Source organism: Ipomoea triloba, chromosome 3, assembly GCF_003576645.1.
Source record: "Ipomoea triloba cultivar NCNSP0323 chromosome 3, ASM357664v1".
Classification (NCBI taxonomy): Eukaryota; Viridiplantae; Streptophyta; class Magnoliopsida; order Solanales; family Convolvulaceae; genus Ipomoea; species Ipomoea triloba.
Genome location: NC_044918.1, coordinates 13,778,381 through 13,790,391, shown reverse-complemented (window position 1 = coordinate 13,790,391; position 12,011 = coordinate 13,778,381). Strand labels below are relative to the sequence as shown.

At 36.6% G+C, this 12,011-nt stretch overlaps 3 protein-coding genes across 3 annotated transcripts; all 3 read right to left on the bottom strand.

Annotated features, from left to right (window-relative positions):
• Window positions 1-284: 284 nt before the first annotated feature.
• On the bottom strand, window positions 285-1,825 carry LOC116012482 (40S ribosomal protein S20-2). The gene is made up of 4 exons (XM_031252024.1): window positions 1,635-1,825; window positions 1,409-1,529; window positions 799-912; window positions 285-629 (listed from the first exon to the last, which is right to left on the bottom strand). Exons 2-4 carry the CDS (start codon window positions 1,518-1,520, stop codon window positions 487-489), a joined length of 369 nt encoding a protein of 122 aa, XP_031107884.1. The 5' UTR covers window positions 1,521-1,529; window positions 1,635-1,825; the 3' UTR covers window positions 285-486.
• A 681-nt stretch (window positions 1,826-2,506) lies between these two features.
• On the bottom strand, window positions 2,507-4,417 carry LOC116012057 (40S ribosomal protein S13-like). The gene is made up of 5 exons (XM_031251527.1): window positions 4,258-4,417; window positions 4,063-4,135; window positions 3,709-3,847; window positions 3,418-3,604; window positions 2,507-2,756 (listed from the first exon to the last, which is right to left on the bottom strand). Exons 1-5 carry the CDS (start codon window positions 4,278-4,280, stop codon window positions 2,723-2,725), a joined length of 456 nt encoding a protein of 151 aa, XP_031107387.1. The 5' UTR covers window positions 4,281-4,417; the 3' UTR covers window positions 2,507-2,722.
• A 1,496-nt stretch (window positions 4,418-5,913) lies between these two features.
• On the bottom strand, window positions 5,914-8,262 carry LOC116013321 (probable calcium-binding protein CML13). The gene is made up of 2 exons (XM_031253004.1): window positions 7,727-8,262; window positions 5,914-6,272 (listed from the first exon to the last, which is right to left on the bottom strand). The coding sequence occupies exon 1, from the start codon at window positions 8,177-8,179 to the stop codon at window positions 7,736-7,738; it is 444 nt and encodes a 147-aa protein (XP_031108864.1). The 5' UTR covers window positions 8,180-8,262; the 3' UTR covers window positions 5,914-6,272; window positions 7,727-7,735.
• Window positions 8,263-12,011: the final 3,749 nt, after the last annotated feature.

The following is a 12,011-nucleotide window of genomic DNA, read 5'->3' as shown; positions in this document are numbered from 1 at the left end:
AAGAGGGAGTACAGAACCTCAATGGACAGCTTGGGACACTTGCAGAAATACTAGGTAAAATCATCTGCAGTCTGCAAACTCAGGCATTGGTTTAGGACTTTTTAGGTGCCTAACTAACAGGAAACACTTTAAAGTCAATGGTCATTAATAAAGAAGTACCCTTCACAGCAGTTAGGGCATCCCAGAACTTCAATCACCATATATGAAATGCATGTTTGAAAGAAAGACATGCTAACACAGAATCGAGCAGCTATAGAACATAATGAAAGATAAGTCCTCAAGAGTGATCGAAAGCACGAAAATGATCAACATTGGCATTGAAATTGACAAAATTGTTCTAGTTCCTAACATTGAAAGTCGTTGCTGAAATTTAAACAATGTAACTCCAAAACTGAATGATGCTATAAACTGGCTACAACCTTCACACCCGTGAGGAGTACGGGAGGGAAATTCCAAATTACCATTATCACGAGGGAGGCACACAAACTAAGAGTCGGCAATGGTGACTTCAACCTCGACCCCAGGTTCTATAGTAATTGACGTAATCTGTTTGACTACTTCTGGGGAGCTGAAGAGGTCAATCACCCTCTTGTGAACACGAAGTTCAAACCTGTCCCAAGTGTTAGTACCTGTAAAAGAAAATGCATAACTACAAGCCTCCATTCCAGAATCTTTTTACCATAAAATAATTGCTATAGATCACTTCCCATCAAGAATACACATGTAATCTATGGTCGTATTTAAAGAACGTGAATTCAAGATAAATGTACAGTCCATCTGATCTTGCAACAATAGTACCTTCTCCACAGGGAGACTTCCTAGTGGTAATGTGAAGAACTTTGGTGGGCATCCTCACGGGTCCCTTGACCCTAAGTCTTTTGTCCTTAGCACCTCGAACCAAATCACCGCAAACTGTTTAATATATTAACCAAACAGAAAGGAAAATCATTCAACTGAGTAAATTAGATCAATACAACTATGCCTCAGCTAAATGCAGTAACTAGAGAAATAAAATTGTTCCTCCTACAACAACCACCAGGGCTTTAACATAACCCACAACAGTTTACTTTGGATTTTGACAGTATTACTGCATAAAGTCCATCTTTTTAGTTTTTACACCACCACCAAGTCTATGACAAAGAGCTTCCATAGAAAGATGCAATAAAAACTCAAACTTTACACAATGGAACATTATGACTATTATAAATACCAATGTAATAATCAGCAAGCAACATGCTTGTACCTCAAAGCTAACATTTTTAATTGTATAGTGAGATAAATATGAAATAAACACAAAAGTATAAGAAGAGCGAGCAACATAGTTACATAATAAAGCATACACAATAAAAAGCAGCATAAATATACATTATGGTGGGTGCATATATAATATTGAGTGAGAGAAAGAGACCCTTTTCGAGGTTCTTTACGTTCTTGGAGGAGAGAGTGATTCTGATCTTATGAATCTGCTCCTGGGGCTCCTCCAACCCTGCTTTCGTCGGCTTCATTGCTTGGTATGCCATTCTTTTGCTCTGCTAACAGCAGGACAACTAAATTATTCCAATTCGAACAATAACAGTTCCAGACCACATATAGATTCAAATGAGAACAAAGATATACAGAAAATTACAAGTTACCGGATATAAATTAAGTGGAGGCGGACGGACGGCAGAAGCTGCAGTGGAATACCGTCGGCAAAGCTGCAACCCGTATCGCTGTTGATGATAACAATTTTTGTATAGGTGTATCAGACAGACTATCAGAGGACTAGGGTTTATTCAATTGGGTTGGGCTTCCAATTCTAGGGTTTATTCAATTGGGTTAGGGAGCCAATTTGTGGGTTCCTTTGTTAAATCGGTTCGACTAACCCTCCGATCTTATAGCATGAACTATTATTTGATCATTGACTAGCATTTAGCCAATGCTTCCAACCTTATAGTGTGAAGTCGTGAACTATTGTTTGGTCATTGACTAGCCTTTAGTCATTTTAGTTCTTTAGGTCATTGACTATAGCGTTTAGTCATTTTAGTTCTTCAGCATTATCCTTATAGTGTGAACTATTGTTTGGTCATTGACTAGCGTTTAGTCATTTTAGTTCTTCAGCATTATCCTTATAGTGTGAACTATTATTTGGTCATTGACTAGCGTTTAGTCATTTTAGTTCTTCAGCGTTATTCTTATAGTGTGAACTATTGTTTGGTCAATGACTAGCATTTAGTCATTTTAGTTATTCAGCATTATTTGATTCTTCCTTACAAGCCAATGCTTCCAACCCTATAGCGTGAACTATTGTTTGGTCATCGACTAACGTTTAGTCATTTTAGTTTTTCAGCATTATTTGATTTGTTTCCTATATAATACCAAATGAGTATATAGTAGTCATTTTGTTATCTATACTTTGATAACAATGTTGCTTTGTGTCTGTATATACACAATTGCTATTTTTAAATTTTGAATGACTATATATCTCAAATAGTGTTTGCTATGGTTCGGGGGGAATATGTAAATGTGCATTCAACATAAAATATTCAATTCATGGACCAAACATTAAGTATCTAAAATGGAAAAGGAGCATAACATGAAGAGACACTCTTGTACTGTATAATAATAATCCAATCCATCATTTCCAAGCAAACATAATCATGTCAAAATCACAAAATTTAGTTTAACAAAGGTTTCCCTTGGATAAAACTACTATCTTCTGTCCCTTCTTGTCATCTCTAGCCTATGCCACAAGGGTGCTAGCAGTGGTTGACTCGCTGCACATCACAAATGCAAAAATAAGTAGAGAAAATGGATCAAAGGCCAAAAGGACAAAGGAAATATGATTGAATTATTTGCTTTGATACTCCTTACTACTAACTGTGACCATAGAGCTCATTACAAGTACCCGAAAGACTCGTTTTCAATGGGAGTCTCTTCCCAAGAGAGATGGCTAATATAAGTATGGCATATGTAATTTTTTTCATCCACTCCCATTGTACAATGACCATTACATGAGGTAATATGAGCCCAAATGCCGCTCACAACACTCTTAAGTTGGCATTTGACACAATGAAATGGCATTTGACTTTTTTACTATCTCAGAATCTATAAATCAGAATATAACTTCTGGTAAGTATTGTGAAGTCTAAAGATGCCTAGAGGCAGGCTCAAGATTCGTTTATAACTTCTCATAGAGGACATTCTCAAGGTGCTTGATAAAAAGGTATACAATATAATATACTAATGCATTAGCTATTTGCAGAATTACAATGAGCTCAAGTTATTCTATAGAATGAAGAATTACATAAATAGCAGGCCAGAAGACAACAGGTAATGATCTAGCAGAAAAACAATGCATTTGAGACAACAAGAGACCAATTCACAACTACAAATTCTGGAATCTAAAAAAAATGAGAATAGAGGAAGAAATCTTACTATTTCCAAACTGGTGGGAGCTTCTTGGTCTTCTTGTAGTAGCGGGCAAGGCGGTGGATCCTGCTCTCAACCAAAATGAGACGGAACTTGGAGTCCTTGTCCTTTCTATTCCTCTCCAAGTGCTTCCTGATTGCTACAGCCTTCTTAATGAGGTGGTAGAGATCCTCTGGAATCTCAGGAGCAAGCCCTACACCCACAGCATACATCAAGCCACATTCTATCCACAAACCAAAGCCCCATAAAAGTTATAGATTGACTAACACAACACAATTATGGTCACAAAAACAATACCATGAGCCTTGAGGATACGCAGGATTTTGCTGCCAGTGACACTCTTCACCTGAGCAATTCCATGTGAATCTCGCAGAATAACACCAATCTGTGATGGTGTCATGCCCTTCTTGGCATGCTTACAAATGCTCTCATCCACCTTAAATCATTAAAAAACAATACAATACAACACAAAAACAATAACCAGTCCGTTCGAGCATTCAAATTAACGCCAGCAAAACAAGTATAATGCCTAAGAAATAAATAAAAACAAATACAGTACAAAGAAGCAATTTTTTTCCATTCATTGCAGGTGGTTAAAAAAACTAATATTGTTTTTGCTTTTGTAAATGCAAAATCAGTTGGGTTACTCACATCTTGAGGGGAGATCTTGAGCCAACTCGGAGGAGTCCTCTTGTAAGGAAGAGCTGAAGATGAGATACCCTTACTGAAATCAAACAAGTAAATCAAGCGATTATTTCAATTATAGCTCAGACAATATTATGGAATTTATAGTTAAGAAGAAAGGTAGAGAAACAGAGTTTAATTTAGGTATGAGCGAGCACATACCCGCGGCTGTGCATACGACCCATGGTGGCGGAGGTTGTGGTTGAGCTCTGACGCTAGCTGCTGTAACCTCCTCGAGTGTCTGTCTTGTCTTCTCCCTGAAACTGAAAGCTGAAACGATAACCCTAGCTATCTGAAGTGTTGTTCTGTGCTACTAGGGTTTAATTAAAGATACCAGAAGGCCCAGTGCAAGCAAGATGATCCCTCTTGTCTTGGAGCTGTAGATATCGGCCCAATGTAAAATAAAACAATAGTTATACCATGGACCCGAGTCCACCTTGCAATGTTAACTACTCGACTTGTGTCTATTTACATATTAAATGTTCACAATTCAATTTGTGAGTATTTTTTTTTTTGAAAATAAAGAAGCTAATTCATTAATCATATGCTGAAACGTTTACAATAAAGATAGATGGAATGGTCAAACATTCCTTACAGTCAGACATAGAAACAACTTCCCTAGCAATGCTATAGAAAACTTGATTCGCAGACTGTTTCACAAATTTGAAGCTGAATTCTTTGAAGGAACTTAAAACTTCTTTAATGATTTGGCCAAACGTACCCATGACTGACACTGGTTGAATAATCGTCTTGCACACCACCTGAGTATCTATTTCCATTCTTCTATCCATTGACAATATCTCCATCGGGTTGAACTGCATATCATAGTTCATAGGAGTCTCTTGTTCATTGTCATGTTTGTCATCCAGGATGAGATTCACATACGCCATGACTAGTTTTTTTGTTTCACGCATTATGAAAAAAGAACTCGCCAAGTAAACGAGAGGAAGAAACTTGTCAAAACAACGAGAGGAAAAACACAGAAACTGCAAATAAAATAAAATCAATAAAACAAAGCAAAGGGAAACAACAGTGCAAAAATAAGAGAGCAACGACCGGTAGCGATGAAGATGAAGGAGAAAACGATGAAGGCAAATAAGACAATGAAGGCGGGCGCTATCTGAGGTGGAGATGGCAGCATGGGAAGATGATCGGACGCCGCCTCCGATCCACTATCTTCACGGAGGCGGCGGCCTTGAAGAAAACCAAAGAAGCGAGAGAACTTGAATAGGGTTTTGTTTTAGGCGGCTAGGGTTGGTGGAGGAGAAAAAGATTCAATTTGTGAGTATTTAGTATGTAAATTGTGTATTTGGATTCGGGTCCACATATTGCCAAAATTAAATCAACCCAATGCTCATGGTGTAATGAATCGTAATCCAAAGCACACAAATTTGTCTCAGCTCCATTTTTTTTTATACCGCACATTGGGGCTCGAACTCATGGCAGCCACTTCGTGTACTAGACCACAAGGTTTAATTATTGATTCAATTTGCGCGTACATATATTACTAGTATAAGCCTATAAGAAGGAGAGTATTAGATACTTAACCACTTAAACGCTAATTCAACGTCATTTTCTTTGTTATTATGAGAATTTGCACAACAATTTTCCAAGGGATTGATTGTCAATTAGTTAGCTTTCACATTCATTTGATACAATTATCTATTGTTCATCTACTTAAAAAGAAGAAGAACAACCAACCTCAGTCGTGTTGGTCAATTTGTGGCAAGGTGGTCACAAAGCGGACTTTATCCGGGGCGCACATTTAGTAGCGGCGAGTTTTCCCTAAATCAACAGTGCTATTTTTACAAAGTAAACTACTAAAGATGGTTTTCATTCTCCAATAGATGGATTCATGAGGACAACACAATAAATTGTAACAAGCTGGTTGCTGACTTTTAATATTGAGGGGAACTATACACATGTTATAGTGAAGTGAATCAAGTACATGATTCCAAAGATTGAAAGGTTCAGACTACTGAAATCCAAATACACAACCCCTGAAGCATCCAAAACCCGCAAATTGTTCAATAACAAACAAATCAGAAATGAAAATAAACATCAAGGCAGAGATTTAGAAAATGCCCTTCAAACGCGCCATGCAAAAGACTAGCCTGTAGAAGGAAGCAAACTAGGAACTCCGCTTCATTCAAGGTACAACCAATAACTAATGTTGCCTGCATTTGAAGATTTAATGTCAGTATAAGCTCAAAAACATCAATGCCCCTATCCAAGGCTCGATAAACATATAAACGAGTGAGAAGAAGATATAAACAAAGAAAGAGTAATCAAGTAAATCATGAAGTTGTTCACAAGTAATTGTATTCTTAATTTCTTATAAGTTTCTGGTAAAGCCATGCCACAGTTTAATGGATCTTAAGGTGCATTACTTAGTACTTACCCGCAACATAAAATCCATACAAAGTTGGTAAAATATCAAAATAGGAGTTTTAAAGTATAACTGGATAAGTATTCAATTCCAAGCAAGCATTTCTCCTAGTATTTCAATTTTTCCTCATTCTCTGCAATAATCTATTTAACCAGTTTATGGGGACTAATTAACATGAGAGGAGTAATTCAAGAATTCGGTTTGGTATATAAGTGTGTGTGTGTGTCCATTCTATAACAGCCTATACATCGTCACTTATCTATCCCTCTATGACCCACATTGACAAGTTGAAAACAGTTTTGTACCAATTAACTCAATAGCATTGTTTTGGCCTATCATAACATGATAAAAGTCATGCACATTTGAAAATGAGTGTCAAAGTGAGAAAGAAAGCTACTAGTTAATAACAGCATTCCCTATTATAACCAATTCGGTAAGTTTTAAAATAGGTTTATAGTAATCACTTTTTTTTTTGAAACAGGTTTATAGTAATCACTAATCACCTCCATCCAATAAATCATTAGTCTCATCAATCACATCATCACTCAACTACTCAACTCCCACCCAGCAAGGCCACTCTAGACTTTTGGTCAAAAGAGATGAATCTTCACAGACTTACATAATAGGTAGAGTTCATCTTGCAAACAAAAAATTGCAGCATGCCCTCACAGAAAACTTCTTTTACTAATTGCCTCCATCAATGAAACATGAGTCCTCCTACCAATGAAGGTCTCCCAATACTTTTGGTAGTAAAAGACAATAACTTCAGAAACTTTAACAAGATGTTTACTTTAAAAGAGACAAACATAGAATAATGAGCATTGATATTGCAAAAACTGCACCATGCTCTCATAGGAGATCTTTGGACTTTCTACTCATCCAGAGACTACAGTCCTCCAAAGTTGGGCAAATTGCTATTTCCAATTATTCCTTTTATTAAGTTTCACCCAATTCAAGCTAATAATAGCATTTTCTTTTTTAAAATCCAAACTTTCATCCATCTACAATGTCTATCTGGCCTGCCTAGTTCAACCAAAATTTATTGACCTACACAATAGCATTGTTTTCTATGATCGATTTCTTTTAATTATAAACTGTGGAGTAAATTACAATAAACGCTCAAAATTGAACCAAAAAAAACAAATTCTGCTAACAATAAATGGCGAAAAGTAATGAATTATAAAGTTAATAATCAAAAGAAATGAGCGGAGCAATGAAAATTGTGAAGAATAATAGACTCACAGGAGGAAATCACTTGGCAACCATGCGAGCAATGAAGTCCTCATAGCGGATCTTGCCGTCGGATCCAGCATCAACCTCGCGGATCCACTCATCAAACTCCGCAGGCTCGAGCTTCTCCCCGATGCTGGTGAGGATGTGCTTGAGATCCGCAATGACAACGAAGCCGGTGTTGTCCTTATCGAGGACCTTAAAGGCGTCGCGGAGCTGGCGATCGAAGGGCTCGGGCTTGAGGTGCTTGGACATGAGGTCGAGGAAGCGCTTGAAATCGAACGGCGAGCTGAGCTTCTCCTCGGAGATGATGGATTTGAGCTGCGCCTGGGTCGGGTTACCGCCGAGTGACCTCATGAGGATGCCGAGCTCCGACGGCGCGATCTTCCCGTCGCCGTCGGTGTCGAACAGCGTGAATGCCTCCTTCATGGAGGATATTTGATCGCTGCTCAGATCTTTCCCCATTTCTCCCTTTCTCTGAGCTTTAGAGAAAAGCTTCGGTGAATGATGTTAGATGGAGATGAAGCAAAAGCAAAGGGAAGAAATGCAATTCATCAAATAAATAAACCTTCAACTTCTTTGGATTAATCTAATATTTAACCACAATAAAAAAAAAAAATTAAGTATCAAATTAAATTATTAAAAGTGCATTAATAAAACAAACATGCACAAAAAAGTTATCAATATTGGTGTCTCTTGAATTGAATATCATCGTGTATACATGCATAATTGTATTCCTTAATAATATTTTTAATTTTATTTTGTTAAAAAATACTCTTTTTTATAGATAAAATTTATAATCACTATTCAATTATGTGTATTGTATGAATCACACTATTGTGTAATAGTAAACAAATTATACATGAGAAATAATTTATATTACGAAGACCATGTTTAATGAAATAAATTAAAAGTGTTTGATTGAGAAGAACTTTCACCAGTGCAGTAGCCAGTAAGTGTGTTAAATGAAAACATGATTGGTAATAATTAAATTTGTGACATTAATTTTTGTATGGATACTAAATTTTCAGGCCAAATAGAGTCGTTATACCAGTTGTGTTGAAATGGAACTGCAGCTGCGCAAAATAGATGTCATTTCATCCGTCTGGAACTGCAGTTGTGTTGAATTGATACTGCAGTTGTGTTCACGGTATATAATTTAATAATTTGCAGGCCAAATAATATTGGTCACAAGTGCAATGAATATAGTTGATTGCAATATGTATTTTGGGTATGGGCTACTATTTTTTATGAGAATTAAAACAGGCTGGGCCAAACAAAATTAAAAGCACATTGCATATATTATCATTATGGGTGTGCCTACATATATAAAGTGATGGAATAATGGACACGGATAAATCGAAATGGACCATCGGCAGCCCAGCCCAAACATTTTAGTCTAAACCAATGACATTGCAACTTGTTTTCTGGCTCTAGATTCTAAATAGTGGCCGACGAAGATCGACCCGACAAATTATTGTGTCGACCATGGTTCATATAGCTGTGTGGACCGTGAACATAAGGTATATTATTTTTGTACTGAAAGTACATTATTTTTGTACTAAAGGTACATTATTTTATAGTACATTTTATAGTACTATAAAATAATGTACATTCATTACAAAAATAATGTACCCTAAAATAATGTACTTTATGTACAAAAATAATGTACTTTTTATTTATGGTCCACACAGCCGTGTGGACCATGGTCCATGCAATAATGATTGGATCGACCCGAGAGAAGGCCTTGACTCCACCTTAGAGATCCAACTTGGCGAGCGATTAATGGCGGAGGGCATTGCAAGTATACCAAGAAAAAAAGAAAAGTTTGCACACATATTTGATCATAACCGGTCACACAAAGTTAGTCACTTTTACAAGTTATAATGCATATGAAGAGAATAAAGGAAAAAAAAAATAGCCTTTTTTGATCTTTGTTCTTAAAACTAATCTTTTTTTGCATTATCATCATTGCATGCTTTTATTTTTTTCCCTTCCTTTAAAAAGTATATAAAGGAGACTTTCACATTGGGATTTGGATAATTGGATGCATATATGCATTGTCTAGTGGAAAAACTGAGAGCAAGAATCCAAAAACAAAGACAAAAAAATGAAGAATAACAAGAATTATATGATTCCACCGGTTACCTATATCAACATGAGCAAAAAAATAAAATTAATTAATTAATTAATTAATTGTGATGATCATTATCAAGGCTAATTCTATCAATACAATTTCAAAATTACTCATATACCGTATTGTTGTCTGTAGGACATATCCCCGCACCCTGACCCACCCACTCCATTCCACTACTTGAGCAATATTCCATGTGTTTGAAGTGGTGTTCATTGGACAAGCTAAGAAAACTAAAGCATCTTGCTTTTTGGTATAAAGTGTAAAAGAACCAATATTGCGTTGCACTTCTGAAGTGTTCTTAGCACATGCATGTTCGATGATGTTGTTCGTACGTTGCCATATATTGTGTTTTGACTCCTCAACTTATATCTTTAACTTTATGAAGCAATATATATATATACACACACACAGGCCATGATCGAATATATACTGGATGGGCGTGATAGCTAAAAAGATGTGAATTAAAGTTGTATTTGTCACTTCTCCAAAAGCAACGCGAAAGTGAAAAAGATGCCTACTGCTCCATCGCTTTTGCACGCCCATTTATTTATTTTTCTAATAATAACTTTTTATTGGCTAAATCCATCACAAAGAGAGTAACTTAGAGTTTGCATTATATACTAGTTCAAATGCGGACCGTGCCCATTCACAATTAAGTATGTAAAAATACATCATATATAAAAAATGCACCACACCACACCTAATAGTATATTTTTAAACACTTTATGGTGCATTTAAATGTATATAATGATGAGTGATTGTACAAGAAACATTGTCCACATGGAATCTGGAATTCCAAATAGGCAATCATCACTTTTATTCAAAAATGGAATCAAATAATATTAGTGAGACTGTACTGTATACACAGTTCATCTATCTCTCTCTATGCACTGTACTACAGTCAAAACGTACGATCTGTATCTATCAGAGAGCTGTAGTGTTCATCATTCTATTGTAGCCCTGTGATCATTGGTATAGCACAGCCATAAAAATCGGACCAAAACCTAGTTGCATTCAGCCTCCCAAAACATGTGCAACCACAACCTAAGCTAGCTGCTATATCGTAAAAGAATCTAGCCCTGCACTTCCTGGGACCAGATATGCATGCAAAGCATAAAACAAGCATGGGCATTGGGCAACACAAAATATTATAAAATCCCCCCCTCTCTCTCTCTTTCTCTCTTTCTTTCCCTTAAAAGCAACAAAACCCTGTTATGTTAAACCCATTATCGTACGTACCCAGATTGCTTGCTTGCTTTGCTTTCGTTACGGTCTGTTCTTTCCCCAAAGCATCCTATCATGCATGCATGCCAACATTATTATATATATGATAATACAGACGGTGCAGCTCTTTATCCTCAAAACCCACAAATATTATCGTCTTTTGATTTTCTCTTCTTTTCCCCTTCTCGGAACAACCCAATCCTTCCTTGTGCTTGTTACTATGTCTCACAATGCACCGTCTAATCTCTTTTTTTTTTCCACAAAAGACAGAATTTCTTTACTCTCATGACCTTCTGACCCTGGTCCAAAAAGATATAATGTTGTAATATAATACATATAATGAACCTTAATTTCTTTTTGAGTGTTAATGGTGTAAGAAAAGTTCATACGAACTGAAACAAAACGAAGAAACTGTATTAATTCAAGTCGAGGTTCAAAGCAACAACAATAGAAGGAAAAGGGACTGAAGAAAAAAAATAAAAGTTCATACGAACTTAATTCAGTACATACAGGTTGATTATTATGGTTTTTGATCTCATGAGTTGTTAGTATTTTTTTTTTGGTAAATTTACAGGGTCTTTCTCTCCGTCCGTTTAACGGTCCGGGGTCCACCCACGTTCGCTCCAAGAGGCACAGGAGCTGGCCCAGGGGAATCGTCATGAGTTGTTAGTATTAAACAATATTGGTGTTATTATTCTTAGATTTGAATTTGAAAATGTTAAAAGGAGTTGGAGTGCAGAGAATCCCTGAATAAAGGGGTTTTGATTTCATTAAAAAGGGGTTGGTATTGCGGATCATGGCGAGTGCAACTTTTCAGCATGTACGAGTATATGTAGCAGGTGGACCATGGACCTCACTATAGTTTCTTCCCAATGGACCTCACTATAGTTAATCCTCTTGTTAGAGGTCACTCTCCTTTTGAGGACCACCGTTTTA